Raw genomic sequence first — 16,880 nt, forward strand, 5'->3', positions numbered from 1 at the left:
TTTTTAATGGCATTTTCAATTATCATTGCCAATTGAGCCAGTTTTTAAAAAAAAATTAAAGTTAGGTGCCCCAATCTAGGCCCATACTGGTAGGCGCCTTTTATAGAATCAGAATTGAAAGTGCCATTTAAAACCAATTAAAAACTCATTTAAAAAGTAGGTGCCAGAACCACGCACGGCATCTAATGACAAAGTAGGCACGGTTAGGGGCGGAGATAACTTTAGGCACCACTATGCACAATTCTCTTATTTTATCGTTGTAAAATGCTTAAGCCCTCTTTTACAAAGGTGCACTAATGCCCCAATTCTGCAAACTGCGCCTAACTTTATTCGTGGTTTAGATGTCCACAGAACGCAAGTGGTGCTTCACGTTACTTAGATGTAAGATAGATGTCAGATACGCATCTCCAATAATATATTTTTTTCACTTGTAGACGCCAGGTGGACATCCCTACAATGTATTTAGTCATATGTAAAAATGTGTTTTTACCAATTCCATTATTTCAGGATTGTAAGCTTTAACATAATATAAACACAGTATACTTCTCCCTCGTCATTCACAGGGGATATGGGCAGAGCTTGACCGCGAATGCCGAAAAACTGTGATTATCCGGCTATGACCCACCCCCACCTCCCTGTCGCCTTCCCGGCCTTACCTGGTGGTCTAGAGGGCTTTCGGGGCAGGAGCGATCCTCCTACGCTCCTGCCCCGTTCAGATCGCCATCAGGAAATGGCTGTAGGGAGTTCCCGTCGTAGTCTCGAGAGACTACGGGAACTCCCAGCAGCCATTTCCTCATGGCGATCTGAACGGGGCAGGAGCGTAGGAGGATCGCTCCTGCCCCGAAAGCCCTCTAGACCACCAGGTAAGGCCGGGAAGGCGGCAGGGAGGAAAAAAAGATGGATTTTTTTAACATGAAGACTGTTTTTTAAATTTTCCCTCTCCCCAGAAAAAATTGCGATTATATGAAACCGTGAGTGCAGGAACCGCGAATGGGGAGGGGGAAGTGTATACCATCTTTAAAAGGATAATAAAAACATAGTATACTATCTTTAAAAAGATATTTATAATATATTATTTTCAGTGGGACTTGAACTGGGAACATCAGAGTGAATCTTGAAAAAATGTGACATGCTAACACGCTAACCTTCATTCTAATCCGCTGTGCTAAAAAGCTTAGCGCACCTTTGTAAAAGAGGGGGGTTAGTATTTGATAAGCGTTCAATCAAATTTATAATAAACTTGGAAACTTAGGTGCCAGAAATGTAGACCCCGTAAAACCCTGGCCTACATAACCAGTGCCTAAGTTTTTTCTTAGGCTCCGGTAGTCGAGATTCTGTTAACAGCGTCTAAGTGTGATTGACCAGTAGCTGGCACCATTTTTATAGGCACAGGTTGATTTAGGTTCTGTTTAAAGAATCTGGGCCTTAAAGTTAGGTATGGTTTGTAGAATAATGTTTACGCCTATAGAGGCCCGAATTCTGTAATTATGTGCGTAATTTAAAGGAATGACCATGAATCACCCATTGCCATGCTCCCTTTTTTAACTCGCGCATAAAATTTACACAAATCACCCTTTATTGATTCTAATTAACACCAATAATTGCCTGTTAAAACTGCCAATTATTCCTGCTAATTATCTTGCTATTCAACTAAATTGTGCATGCATATGCAAATTTTGATACTTTTTATGCATTTAAGAGTTAACGTGCAATAATATTTCTTTTCCAGGAACAGTAAAATACGATTTTCTACTGACCTCTCAGATGGAGAAAAGAAGTCAGTTGAAAACAGAAAAGCAAAAGTGGCTGCTTGCCTGAGAAATCTGGGAATGGCTGTGGATCCGGTACTATTGAATGATTATATTCTAATATATGCACTCCTACAACTCTGGGGTAACTCTTCAACAAATCAAAGGGTCTGGGTTACAGTATAGACAAACAACCAAACAAAAAATAACTCAGCATGGAGACAAAACCAATGGAGTAGGATGGAAACGATCTATTCACTATCACAATATGAGTGATGTGATGTTGAATAAATCGTTCCCATCCTACTCCATTGGCTTTGTCTCCTTCGCTGTGTTATTGTTTGCTTTGTGAAGGATTTTGGGATTTTGTTGTCTTCTGTTTTCGCCTGCCTGACAGTATAGGCAGCCATGTTGTATCTCAAACTTCTTAGGGTTATTTCTGGCTAGGGGGAAAGTCCTCTTCATGACTCTGACTGCAAATTCCTGTTGAGCAATTCTAAATTAGTAAAGTAGAAGAGGGGAAAGATTCTAAACTCTCTTCCAAGCAAAAAGGACACGATACTACTTGAAAGGGTCCAGAGAAGAGCGACTAAGATGGTTAAGGGGTTGGAGGAACTGCCATATAGTGAAAGATTAGAGAAACTGGGCTTCTTCTCCCTCGAACAGAGGAGATTTAGAGGGGAGATGATCAAAACATTCAAGGTACTGAAGGGGATAGACTTAGTAGATAAGGATGGGTTGTTCACCCTCTCCAAGGTAGGGAGAATGAGAGGGTACTCTCTAAAGTTGAAAGAGGATTGATTCCGTACGAACGTAAGGACGTTCTTCTTCACCCTGAGAGTGGTAGAAAACTGGAATTCTCTTCCAGAGTCTGTTATAGGGGAAAACACCCTTCAGGTATTCAAGACAAAGTTAGACAAGTTCCTGCTGAACAAGGATGTACGCTGATAGCGCTAGTCTTGGTTAGGACGCTGGTCTTTGACCGGAGGGCCGCCGCGTGAGCAGACTGCTGGGCACGATGGACCACTGGTCTGCCCCAGCAGTGGCAATTATGTTCTTATGCAGAATATAGGCAGGAATTTTCTTTGTACAGTTTAAAGAGAAATACAAAGGTTCGCTAAGTGTTTTAGCGTGCGTTTAGCACGCGCTTAATCAATGCATGCGCTAGCCGCTAATAGGATAACACGCACGCATTAGCATTTAGCGTGTGTAGCACACCTTTATAAAAGAGGGGGGTAAATTTTGAGATAGGTATCTTTAGATATCCTTAGAGGTGGGAGGTTGCCTGCACTTAGGCATCGCTAGGCATCCTAATATTTTGGCACCAAACTCTATTGTTATTTTATTAGCAGGAAACCAGCATGGTCAATTATCATGCCAATTAAGCCAATTATAAAATAAAAGTTAGGTGCGGATCCTGAATTTAGGTGTCGCTAGGCATCTGCAATTAGGGCACCTAGTGCCATCTAATATAGACGCTATTTCTTGAAAATGGCCCTAAGAGTCTTTATCTTCTGCCTTAATCTAACTTTCTCTCTGATTTTTATCCGTCAGAACAATGTTCCTCAAATTGCTGTCATACTGTCTGGTGGAAGTATGACTGCAGCAATTGGTAGCCTAGGCAACTTGGTAGAACTCAAAAAACAAAATCTATTGGATGCCGTAACGTATATCCCAGGATGCTCAGGGGGAACATGGTAAGTACAGAAGGTGTTGCAACAACAGTGATATTTAAAAATACTTTAAGAATCATTAACACACACACAGAGTGATAAAAGTAATGTATGAAAAAAGTGGTGTGGCTACTGTATTAGTCTACTTTAAAGGTAATATATAGGAATTGAACAAAACAAAAACGGGACCACCGGAAGAGGAAGCAGCGTAGCGCAGGGCTCATAGAAGGGACGGGACCGCCGGCAGAGGAAGCAGCTGGGCTCACTGGCATCCAGAAACAACGGTAGGCAGCTTCTCCATGCAAGAGGGGGGGGGGAGGCTGTGGGGGTGCGAGCGGTCCTTCGGGTGGGGGTGCGAGCGGTCCTTTGGAAAGGAGAGTTGGGGCGGGCGAAAGGAGAGTCGGGGCGGCAAGAGGAGAGTCGGGGCGGCAAGAGGAGAGTCAGGGCGGCATGCGCGGTATACGCGTGTGTGCACTATAGTAAAAAAATTTGACATAAATTTCTGTTCCCCGCGCGCTATACCCGTGTGCGCGTTTTACATGGGTGCGCGGTATATGGGTGAAAATATGGTAATATGTGAGATAGACATTACATCTTTAACAAAAATGGCTTTCCTGACAAAAGATTTGTGGGATGAACTAGATGTGTCCGTGTAGCTTGGCTTTTTAAGGCGCCAGGTCAACTGGTAGGCCGGGCAAGGTGTTTTTCATTTGATCTTTGATATTGAACTACAAGAGTTTCTGATCCCTGACACAGGTGGAGATGCCAAAACACGGCCCATGTCAGGTGCATCCAGTGGTGTAGTAAAGGGGGTCAGAGTGCCCTGAGCGCCATCTTGGTGGGGGAACCAGCACCTCTCCATCCCCCCCCCATGTCGTGCTTGCGCTCTCCCTTCCCCGACCCCCACACCTCTTTAAAATGCTCACCAGCATGAGCAACTACTCTAGGTGCATCATTAAAGGGTCCTTATACTAAGGCATGCTAACCTATTTAGCGGGCACCAAGGCCCTCTTTTACAAAAGCGTTTTAGCACAGATTTAGCACGTGCTAAATCAATGCGTGCGCTTACCGCTAACACATCCATTGATGGCCTTAAAGTAATCAATATTCTTCTGAGTGTGATTATTAATTAACCAAGAGTGTGACTTTACATTTTATGGGCACCCTAGCAGTTAGCGTGCGCTAGTCTTTACCAATTTTCTCTGTGCAAAACTGCTCCCAGCAATTTTCTCTGATGTCATTTTGGGGGGGGGGGGTGGAGCCTGAAAATGAAAAACCGTGAATAACTGAAACTGCGATTGAGGAAACCGCGTATATGGAGGGGGAGCGTATATGGAGGGGGAAGTGTAATAGTGCTTTCAATTATCAGCACCAATTAATTGGCTAGGCACCTTTTATAGAATCAGGACTAATGTGTGTATATCTTAGTCTGCTCCTCCCGTGCCCTGACCAACCTCTGCTCATATGCACGCCCACCAGCAAATTATCACCCAAATTATAATGGCACATACTGGGGTATACTATGGAGTAAAAGAGCACAAGAATAATTTGGCAACAGAACGGAGGTCACAAGGCATATGGGAAGATAATAGAGGCCTCAAAATACAATTGAAATGTGTGTGCTAACCTTCATAAGAAAAGGACCACTCTGTCACAGATAATTCCCCAAAACATTATCGCTTAATTGTTTTCTCCATATTTATACTTTAGGGAAGTGAGTCAATGAGAAAGAAAGTGAGGGATCCTATTGGTCAGCTTGAAAATGACAGCCATACTCAAAATAAAGCACAAGCTTGAATAACAGTTCTTAACATTCACCACATGAGGGAGCTCACTGCACATTGTTTTGACCTCAACTCATTGGACTCATATAATCATAAAAGTATCACATATATTGATCCCAGGTTGCAAGTCCAAATTTAGAAATGGTTAACATTAGATAGATAACCATGGTCGTAAACATACAACCCTCCTATACATTGGTAATTTATTCCAACATAAAGCAAGTGACAGAGAAAGAGTTTGCTTAAGGCCAGTTAAGATCATTGGATGGAAAAGAGTTTGATCTTCTATCCTTCTTCGTAATTCAGGCCCCCCCGTTTACTAAGCCGCAGTAGAGGTTTCTATCGCTGACCAGGGCGCTAAATATTCCAACGCTGCTCCAGGCCACAGTAGAAACTTAAGACATTTCTATTTCTTGACGCTTTTGAGACCTAACTGCACTTGTAAGGGCGACCTAGAATGATTTTATCTTCAGTATCCCCCCCCTATTGTTTTCCCCCTAAATGTTATCTTTTACCTAGAACATTGTAGTTCTTGTCTTTTTACCTTCTGTCCCCATTTGTCATGGCTTAAATGTCTCTTAATGTTGTCATCATCCTTAGAGATGCCTTGTCATTTTAAATCTGTATTTTAGCCAATGTATGTTTTTATGATTTTGTACACCGTCTAGAAGTCTGATTAGGCGGTATAAGAAGTTTTAAATAAACTTGAAACTTGTTTAGTAATAAAAAGGGGGGGGGAGGAGGAAAGGGTCAGCAATGTAAGTTCTATTGAATGTAAGTTCTAGTGAAAACTCTTATGAAAGAACATGACATCTCTTAAGGAGTTTAGAAAATCTATGAAGAACCTCACTAGAATCAATCTAGTTGTTGTTTTTTGGTTGAGAATTCATTTGGCCCAATGTCTCTGCCTGGTTTTCAGGTGTATGTCTCAACTCTATGATAAGGGCGACTGGACACTGGACATAGAAACAATTGCCAAAGGGATCCTTGACAAGTGGGCCTCCCTGGATTTTGATCCAACGAAGGGTCTAGAGAAGCTGAAAGAGGCCGCTGAGAAGGACAACTACTCATTAACACACCTATGGTGCTATGTTTTTGTTAACTTTGCTTGTAAAGATGTAAGTTGAATTATCAATATTTAAGGTGTAACATTTTCCACCCCGTTTTACTAAGGTGCGCTAACCGATTAGCGCGCACTAAACGCTAACGTGTCCATAGACTAACATGCACGGGTTAGCATTTAGTGCATGCTAAATCGATTAGCGCACCTTAGTAAAACAGAGCCTTTGTGGTGGTTTTAGTTACTTGTAATCCCCATAAATTCAGCTCTTATAACTAAAAAAACGGAGGGAATTTTTCTTAAAGTCACTATAGTGGTAAGAACATAAGATTTGCCGCTGCTGGGTTGTGTTATTAATAACTAGGTCTTTTTGCATAACATAGGAGATGAGCCAGAATCGCTCAAGTTAGTGTTAAAATAACAGATCTTAACGGTAGCCCATGTTGATAACTTCACCCTTAAATCCTAATTAAATACATTTAAGGTCATAAGAACATAAGAATTGTTATACTGAGACAGACCAAAGGTCCATCACGCCCAACAGTGGCCAACTCAGGTCCCAAGTACCCAGCTAGATCCCAAGAAGTAATTGGTTTGTTCTGCTTGTCCTAGGAATAAGCAGTGGATTTCCCCAAGTCATCTCAATAACGGCAAATGGATTTCTCTTTTAGGAAATTATCCAAACCATTTTAAACCCCGCTATGCTAACTGATTTTTCAACACATTCTCTGGCAACAAATTCCAGAGTTTAATTACATGTGTGAAGAAATATTTTCTCCAGTTAGTTTTAAATCTACTAATTAAAAAACAATTGCGATCTTTAGAAAGGCATTGGAGGCATGACAAATCTTTAGACAACCTGAGTCTTTATAAGGAATATACAATTTTCTATAAAACTAAAATAAGGGAGGAGTGGGAATAGGCAGGGGGCAGAGAGGAGGAGGAGTGTTGGCAACATGGCACCCAGGGCAGACCACCCTCCTTACTACGCCACTGTCAGCAGCACTCTCAAGTAAAGTGCCACTGAATATCAATGCTTAGATGGACACAATCAATTTCATCAAGCAGGAGCCCTCCCTGCCAGTTAAATCATTTTGAATATAGGCATTCTGTCTACGTCAAGATACTTGGCTCATTCATTTTAATGTGCATTCGTGGTAATTATGCTCTTTGCCTTCATCAAAGTTGTTATGTGTTCTGTTGTTTCCAGTTGAATGAGACGAAGATAACAAGTCAAAGGGCTATCTGTGAAGATGGCAGAGTTCCATATCCTTATTATTCAGCCACTGACAAACAGCGATTGGATATCAATGGCAGAAATGATTTCGGTAAGGTGCCTAAAATCTCTGGTCTTTTCTTTTTTAGAGGAAGGTACAATTCTGAAACATAACAGCATTATCCAGACAAAATATGCTGATGAGCTTATTCAATTCACCTTTAGTATAGTTCTTATGGCACTGAACAATTATTTGAAAACCAATTACAAGTCAGAAGAATAGGATCTGAGTTTGTGGGATAAGCAAACTAGTTGTCGTTGGGTTTGAAATACCTGTGTGCTTGGAGTCTCTCTTCTTTTTGAATAATCCAAGCCTGATCCACCTCTGACCTAATGCAGTAAGTTCTGTAAATGCTCAATACTTCTTGACTTGTGATTTTTAAGTGGATAATCATTGAGAGAGAAGCTCTTATTTAGATATTGAGTTGTACAATGTCATATTACATTGAATACTAGCTTCTAGGTCCTGCTAAATTTTAATTTAAAGTTCTCACACTTGTTTTGAAGATCCACTTACCTAACTCTTCCTCATACTTCTGCCATATATTCCATCATCGTTCTTGTACTCCTTTCAGGCTTTTCTACTTGCTCTCCTGCCACCTTCCCAATTCTGACTTGACATTACAAGGGACACCACCTTCGGTTACCAGGGACCATATTTTTGGAACTCTCTTCCCACCAACATCCATGTGGAAGTTTCAAGTTTATTGTGCACTTGATATATCGTCTATAAAGGTTGTCTAAATCAGTGGTTCACAACCTTGTCTTGGAGGACCACCAGGCCTGTTGGGTTTTCAGGATAGCCCTAATGAATATGTTTGGAGCAGATATGCATGCCTGGTACCTCCATTATATGCATATGTCTCTCATGCATATTCATTAGGGCTATCCTGAAAACCCACCTGGCTTGTGGTCCTCCAGGCAGGGTTGGAAGCCACTGATCTAAATGGTTTTCAGTAAAATCCATAAAAACATATAATTAGGAAACTTCTATTAAACATACAAGAATCTCACAGACTAGGATGGACTGACATGAGGACAAGAGGAAAGGAAGGGACGGGATACATTATTACATCGAGATAAAATAAAATTGAGAGGGAAAAGGAAAACACAGTTAGTAGGGAATTATGTATTTATAATGGGATGTCATCCTTTGTCAACACTACCAGGGTCATGTGTTGAAAGCATCTTTAAAGAGGATGGTTTTTAGTTTAGATTTGAATTTGGTTAGTGAAGGCTCTAACCTGAGATCCAAGGGCAGTGCATTCCATACCAAAGAAGATTGTTTTCTGAGTAGTGTCATAAACGATATCCCGAATAGATGAGATTACCAGTAGGTTTGAGTGTTAGATCTCAAAATTCATGTGGGCTGATAGGGGATGAGAAATTTATCATTAAAAGCGGGAGTATTTCTAATACAAGTTTTGAAGATGAGGAGGAGAATTTTGTAGGCTATGTGGTAAGTGATGGGCAGCCAATGAACATCATGGAGAAGAGGAGTAACGTGGTCATTTTTTTTTGCTTTGTAGATAATTTTTATTGCAATGTTCTGAAGTATTTGGAGACAACAAATCTTTTCAGTGTAACACCAATGTGAGAGATAACTAAGGAATGAATGAGGATGTTGAGAGAAGGGCGATCTAGGAGAGAAGAAATTGAGCATATTCATTATAGCTTGTAAAAACATGTCTGTATAACTTCCGTTTGCAAGCTTAAGGCTTTGCTCAAAATATGGCTATATCAGCTAACAGCTAATCTTGGTTTTGCAGTCTTAGCGGGTGAAAGGACCATGTCTGTCTCCTTCTTCCTTTCCCTACCCCTCCATCCTCCCATTGCTTTTCTTTTACATGTTCTTTGCTCTCTTCTGGTCTTTTTTTTTTTTTTTTTTTTTTTAAATGAATCATGAATTGACCTCAATGATTGTCCTAGTGTAAAAAGAATGGTTAGTGAGAACAAATAGGATGGATTTCTCTCATAAAGCACCCAGTAATAAGTGCTTTGAATTCTATTGTGCAACGCTGCTCATTATTTTCTGTTGTTTCAGGTTAAAAACATGAAATCAAGTTTCAAGTTTTATTTATATTTGATTAAACGCTTAATTAGATTATTTCTAAGCGAATTACAGTTTGTAAGTAAACACAATATTGAAACAGTAAATAACATAAAATATTAAAAATTTAACAATTTATACATTAAGTTGTAAGATAAAATCATATTAGTAAAATATACAGTTACAAATTAAATGTTAGAAGATATAAAGATCATAAAAATTACAGAAATTTTAGATTAAAAATTATATCATAAAATAAGAATTCAGCAATATAACGGATCTTGAGATATAAAAAGAGCACTTGGATAATTTTAAATATTAAAAGCGTCTTTAAATAAAAAGCATTTAAAATTCTTTTTAAAATCGTTTAAGTTATTCATTTCTCTTAAGTATAAAGGTAAAGAGTTCCAGAGTTGAGGTGCTACTACAGAAAACATATCCTGACGACGGGTTCCAATAATTTTTAACGAAGGAATAGTTAGAAGTTTGTGGTTATTTGATCGCAAAGAACGTGAAGAAGTATAGGGGATAAGTAAGTTATTTATGAATTGGGGTTCATTGGTGTCTAAGGTTTTGAAAGTTAACAATAGAATTTTATAGGTAATCCGATGATTAATAGGGAGCCAGTGTGATTTAATTAAGAAGGGAGTCACATGGTCATATTTTTTCCCTTTATAAATGAGTTTAATGGCGGTATTTTGTATGATTTGTAAGCGTTTGTAAGTGGCATGGAAAAGGTCTGAAATATCCCAGATCATCTCAAATGAATGTGCATCCCTAATGCTTTGGTCAGCCGTAGCTTCCAGACACAAATACTAGAAAACTCGGGCTTTATTTTTCATAATTCAAATTCTACTGCATATTATTTAAAACCCTACACGGAGACAGCCCATCATACTTGAACAATCGCCTCATCCAAGCACCCACTACCAGACACAGAAAAACGCACTCCCCATTCATACCCCCCCCAATCAAGGAAGTAAAAAGAACAAAACTACACGACGGCCTCCTAGCCACTCAAGCCGCAAGGCTGGACAACCAGATCTCCAACCTTCTGATGACCACCCCAGACTATAGGACGTTCAGAAAAGAAATAAAAACCACACTTTTCAAGAAATTCCTGAAGCAGCAATAACATCACGACCTCTTAGTAACTCTAAAACTGACATCTGATCTACCCATTACTGCACTAATAATAACAAAAGAACCTCCACTATGACCACCTATTAATTCTCTTACAAACCACCTCACCCTCAACAACCCGTTAATGTTTATAAGATCTACAACTTACCTCTCTAGCTAATCATTGTAACTCTGTATTTTTTAAATTAACCTTTTGTAATCCGCCTTGAACCGCAAGGTAATGGCGGAATAGAAATCCCTAATGTAATGTAATGTAATAATTACTCAGAATGGACGTTTACAAACCAAGGACCACTAAGGGTTAAATTATACAAATAGAGTCTTTAAAAAATGGTGCTGAAAAATCCCAGCATTTATCGCTATGCTATAAACTACACTTAAAGTTAGGCATGGATTATAGAATAGCGCTTATGCCTAACTTTAGTTACAGCCTAACTTTAGTTACAGCCAATTGCATGAATGAAAACGGTATAAATGTCCATCTCTAAATTCTCCTATTCTATGGTGTGAAGAAGAAGGCTTCGACTTCGTGCGCAACTGGACGGCGTTCTGGGGGAAAAGCAAGTACTATAGAAAGGACGGACTACACCTCAACAAGGAAGGAGCGAGAGTATTGGCAGGCAACTTGAAGAGGGCCATCGAGAAGGCTTTAAACTAATAAATAGGGGAAAGCCGACAGTCGACCACCAGTCGATGGCACGGACGACAGGATGCCCCGATGTAGGAACAATGGGCTACTACTCATACACAGGAGAGGACGATCTCACAGCAAATAAGGAAGACAAGGCAGAAAGGGACAACTCAGACATAGGAGAGGAAGACCGCACAACAAACAAGGGAAACAACACTGGAGCGGTTAAGGATACCGTGAAAGTAACAGTAAGGACAGCAAAGAGTAGAAAGTCCATAAAAGTAACTCGAAGAGAACTCAAATGTATGTATACGAATGCTAGAAGTCTAGGAAACAAAATGGGGGAACTAGAGACAATAGCAAGAAATGATAAGTTGGAAATCATTGGCATAACAGAAACATGGTGGAATGAAGAAAACAAATGGGACACAGTACTTCAGGGATACAAACTATATAGAAGAGATCGAGTAGGGCAGAAAGGTGGAGGTATTGCCCTATATGTGCAGGAAGGAATAGAATCTGTTGAAGTGGCTACGATGGAAACGAAAGAGAAGCTAGAGTCCCTCTGGGTCAAGATTCCTGGACAAAACAGTGCAGCCACGAAAATTGGCCTTTTTTATCGTCCCCCGGGACAGGCGGATGAAACTGACTTAGAAATGATAGAGGAAATCAAACGAGAATGCAAGACGGGCAATGTAATAATATTGGGAGACTTCAATTTCCCGAGGATAGACTGGAAACTAGGAACCTCCAACTGCGGCAAGGAGGCCAAGTTCCTGGAGGCGCTAGGGGATTGCTTCCTGGAACAAATGGTGAAAGAGCCGACAAGAGGCAACGTCACCCTGGACTTGGTGCTAAATGGCCTCACGGGACCGACAAAAGAAGTAGAAGTTACGGTACCGCTGGGGACGAGCGATCACAATGTGATCATCTTTAAGCTTGACATCGGGAATAGAAAAAGTGCCAAAACCTTAACCAAAACCTTTAACTTTAAAAAGGGCAAATACGATCGCATGAGAGCCATGGTGAAACAACGACTCAAGAAAAAGGTGGATAAAATTGAAACAGTAGACCAGGCATGGTCCCTACTGAAAAGTACTATCACAGAAGCACAAAACCTACACATTCCGAGGATCTCCAAGGAAGGGAGAACAAAAGGTAAGGGAGAACCGGCATGGCTTACCAGACAGGTGAAGGAAGCCATAAAAGAAAAGAAGGACTCTTTCAAAAAATGGAAACACATCAAAACGACCGAAGCATGGAAAAAACATAAAGACGAACAGAAGAAATGTCACAAGGCGGTGAGGGATGCCAAAAAGGACTATGAAGAAAAAATAGCGCAAGAGGCCAAGAACTTCAAGCCCTTCTTTAGATACGTGAAAGGGAAAAAAACCCGCAAAAGAGGCGGTGGGACCCCTGGACGACCAGGGAAGAAAAGGGTACATTAAGGAAGATAAACAAATTGCGGACAAACTAAATTCCTTCTTTGCGTCTGTCTTTACGGAGGAGGATACTGCAAAAATACCAGAGGCAATGAAAGTGTTTAATGGAGTAATAGAAGACAGCCTCACCACAGTTGAAGTGGAGTTGGACCAGATATACTACCAGATCGACAAACTTAAAAGTGACAAATCCCCTGGACCGGATGGAATTCATCCGAGAGTCTTAAAAGAATTGAAGATTGAAATCGGAGAGTTATTGCAAAAACTCACCAATCTGACAATCAGAACTGGACAGATACCAGATGACTGGAAGATAGCGAATGTCACGCCAATTTTCAAGAAAGGATCGAGAGGAGAACCGGGCAACTACAGACCAGTGAGCCTTACGTCTGTCCCTGGAAAGATGGTTGAAGCACTGATCAAGGATAGCATAGTCCGGCACTTAGATACACACGACTTGCTGAAACCCAGTCAACATGGGTTCAGGAAAGGGAAATCATGTTTAACGAATTTGCTTCAATTTTTTGAGACCGTGAACAAGCAAATTGATAGTGGAATGCCGGTGGACATAATTTATTTGGACTTCCAGAAAGCATTCGACAAAGTTCCGCATGAAAGACTTCTCAGGAAACTACAAAGCCATGGAATAGAGGGAGATATACAAAGGTGGATAGGCAAATGGCTGGAAAACAGGAAGCAGAGAGTGGGCATAAATGGGAAGTTCTCAGACTGGGAGAAAGTGACTAGTGGTGTGCCCCAGGGCTCGGTACTTGGGCCGATTCTATTTAATATATATATCAATGACCTGGAAGGCGGAATATCCAGTGAGATCATTAAGTTTGCAGACGACACAAAGCTATGCCGGGAAATCAGATCGCAGGAAGATAGCGAGGAACTCCAGAGCGACTTGTATCAGCTAGAGAAATGGGCAGAGCAATGGCAGATGAAGTTCAACGTGGAGAAATGCAAAGTAATGCATTTAGGTAGTAAGAATAAGGAACACGAGTATAGAATGTCAGGAGCAACTCTGGGTAAGAGCGAACAAGAAAAGGACCTGGGTGTACTGATAGATAGGACCCTGAAGCCGTCGGCACAATGTGCGGCAGCGGCAAAGAAAGCAAACAGAATGTTGGGCATGATAAAGAAAGGAATCACAAGTAGATCGGAGAAAGTCATAATGCCGCTTTATAGAGCGATGGTCAGACCACACTTGGAATACTGTGTACAACATTGGTCTCCCAACCTAAAGAAGGATATAAAACTGCTGGAGAGGGTGCAGAGACGAGCAACGAAACTAATAAGAGGTATGGAGAAATTGGAATATGAGGAACGACTCAAGAAACTAGGATTGTTCTCCCTTGAGAAGAGGAGGCTGCGAGGGGACATGATAGAGACGTTCAAAATACTGAAAGACATCGATAAAATAGAGCAGAAAAACAAATTATTTACATTGTCCAATGTGACACGGACAAGAGGACATGGTTTGAAGCTAAGGGGTGACAAGTCCAGGACAAATGTCAGGAAGTTCTGCTTTACGCAGCGAGTGGTGGACGCATGGAATGCTCTTCCACAGGAGGTTATTAAGGAATCCACTGTGCTAGGATTCAAAGGCAAATTAGATGCACATCTCCTTATGAGAGGCATAGAGGGATATGGGTGATTAGAACAATCAGGTGTATACCTGACTGGGCCTCCGCGTGTGCGGATCGCCGGACTCGATGGACCATGGGTCTGATCCGGAGATGGCAATTCTTATGTTCTTATGTTCTTATAACTATATGCGTAACTTAAAGGAACACCCCTAATCTGCTCACGGTCCACCCATTTCTGTACCACCTCTTTTGGCTCGCGTGTAAAATTTAGGCATGCGACTTGTAATTAAGTTTATTGAGCACCAAAACTTACGTGTTAAAATGTAAATTAGTAAATGACGGCAGATAAAGACACACGTGGTCCATTTAGTCTGCCCAACCTGAAGCCCTCCCCAGCCCATCCTCAACCAAATGGCTATATACAGACACAGACTGTGCAAGTCTGTCTAGTACTGGCCTTATTTCTTCAATATTTGCTATTATTTTCTGATTCTACATCCTCCTAGAGAATGACACGGGGAAAAAATTTGTCCCCGTCACTGCCCCGTCCCCGCGGCCACGTACCTGTCACCGCCCCATCCCCGTCCCCGGGATCACTGTCCCCTCCCCGTCCCCTTCCCCGCAGCATCCATACAAGCCTCAGTACTGCAATATTTAGCTTATTCCTTCCTTATAAATCAAAGTTCTGGCTGCTGAACTAGAGAAAGAGATGTTCAGCTGGCAGGGCTTTGTTTATAAATTTTTATCAACACAACTAATATACTACTTTATCCTAAAGCCACAAAAAAAAAGGAAATAAATAAATAGAACATTTTTTTTATACCTTTGTTGTGTGGTTTCTGCTTTCCTCATCTTCTCATTCAATTCCTTCCATCCACTGTCTGTCTTCTCTCTGCGTCTTCCATTTGCTCTGTTACTGTGCCTCAACCTTCACCCCCACCCCTCCCAATTGGCCTGGCACCCATCTTCTTCCCTTCGCTCCCCCCATAGTCTGGAATCTCTCTCTTCCCCAATTCCCTTCAGCATCTGTTCCTCTCCATCCCACCTTCCCCAGTTCCCTTCAGCGTCTGTTCCTCTCCACCCTACCTTCCCCAGTTCCCTTCAGCGTCTGTTCCTCTCCACACCACCTTCCCCAGTTCCCTTCAGTGTCTGTTCCTCTCTACCCCACCTTCCCCAGTTCCCTTCAGCATCTGTTCCTCCCTAACCCACCTTTCCCAGTTCCCTTCAGCGTCTGTTCCTCTCTAGCCCACCTTCCCCAGTTCCCTTCAGCGTCTGTTTTTCACTACCCCACCTTCCCCAGTTCCCTTCAGCATCTGTTCTTCTCTACCACACTTTCCCCAGTTCCCTTCATCATTTGTTTGTCTCCACCCCACCTTCCCCAGGTCCCTTCAGCGTCTGTTTTTCTCCACCCCACCTTTCCTCCCTTTCTCCCTCCCTGCTCCTTATCTTTGCGGCAGGCAATTTCTAAATGTGTTTCCTACCAGCAGCTGGAGCAGTTGAAATCGCGTGTGGCTGCAGGAAAGGTCGTCTCTGATGCAACTTCCAAACCTTTCTTAAAACCAGCTACGCTATCCGCTCTTACCACAATCTCTGGCAATGCGTTCTAGAGCGTAACTATTCTCTGAGTGAAAAAATATTTCCTCCTATTGGTTTTAAAAGTATTTCCCTGTAAATTCATTGAGTGTTCTCTAGTCTTTGTAATTTTTGACAGAGTGAAAAATCGATCTACTTGTACTGTTCTAATCCACTCAGGATTTTGTAGACTTCAATCATATCTCCCCTCTTTTCCAAGCTGAAGAGCCCTAACCTTTATAGTCTTTTCTCATACGAGATGAGTTCCATCCCCTTTATCATCTTGATCGCTCTTCTTTGAACTTTTTCTAGTGCCGCAATAACTTTCTTGAGATAAGGAGACCAGAATTGAACACAATACTCCAGGTGAGGTTGCACCATGGAGAGATACATTCGGAGTCTTGTTAACCATCCTGTTTTTAATAATTCCTAGCATCTTGTTTGCTCTTTTTGGCCGCTGTTGCATCTTGGGCGGAAGGTTTGTTCGTATAGTCTACAATGACATCCAGATCCTTTTCTTGGGCTAACCCACAAGGTGGTATTTTTCTTGATTCCCCTTGACATTACTGATAGCTTTAGCTTGTCTCTCCTTTTCCTGTTTGTCTTTTCTTCATATTGCTCTATTTAAAATGTTTGTGATATTTACATATCTTAAGAATTAAAGAGACCAACCTATCAGAGATTGTGCAACCTTTGTGATTACAAAGGCACTTTGTACTGTACAGTTTGTACCCATGTGTTTGTTTATATGGAAGGGTAAACAAAGGTAGAACTGGACCAACCACATTTGAAGGCGGGTTATCAGCGTCATATATATTTTGGATAGAGTGGTGTGGTAGCCATGTTAATCCACTTTTAAAGGTAAAAATTGGAAAAAAACCCAAGTCAAAGAGAATATGAGGGGGTGCT

At 41.4% G+C, this 16,880-nt stretch overlaps 1 protein-coding gene across 2 annotated transcripts in view; it reads left to right on the forward strand.

Moving 5' to 3' along the window:
- PLA2G4C (phospholipase A2 group IVC) overlaps positions 1 to 16,880 on the forward strand; it is a 57,370-nt gene that overhangs the window by 16,614 nt on the left and 23,876 nt on the right. For both annotated transcript variants that reach the window (XM_033923600.1, XM_033923601.1), the window contains exons 4-7: positions 1,730 to 1,844; positions 3,303 to 3,445; positions 6,125 to 6,323; positions 7,476 to 7,593. In XM_033923600.1, the coding sequence (XP_033779491.1) occupies positions 1,730 to 1,844; positions 3,303 to 3,445; positions 6,125 to 6,323; positions 7,476 to 7,593 (575 nt within the window). The remainder of the gene's footprint in view (positions 1 to 1,729; positions 1,845 to 3,302; positions 3,446 to 6,124; positions 6,324 to 7,475; positions 7,594 to 16,880) is intronic.

The sequence above is a fragment of the Geotrypetes seraphini genome, chromosome 16, assembly GCF_902459505.1.
Source record: "Geotrypetes seraphini chromosome 16, aGeoSer1.1, whole genome shotgun sequence".
Lineage (NCBI taxonomy): Eukaryota > Metazoa > Chordata > Amphibia > Gymnophiona > Dermophiidae > Geotrypetes > Geotrypetes seraphini.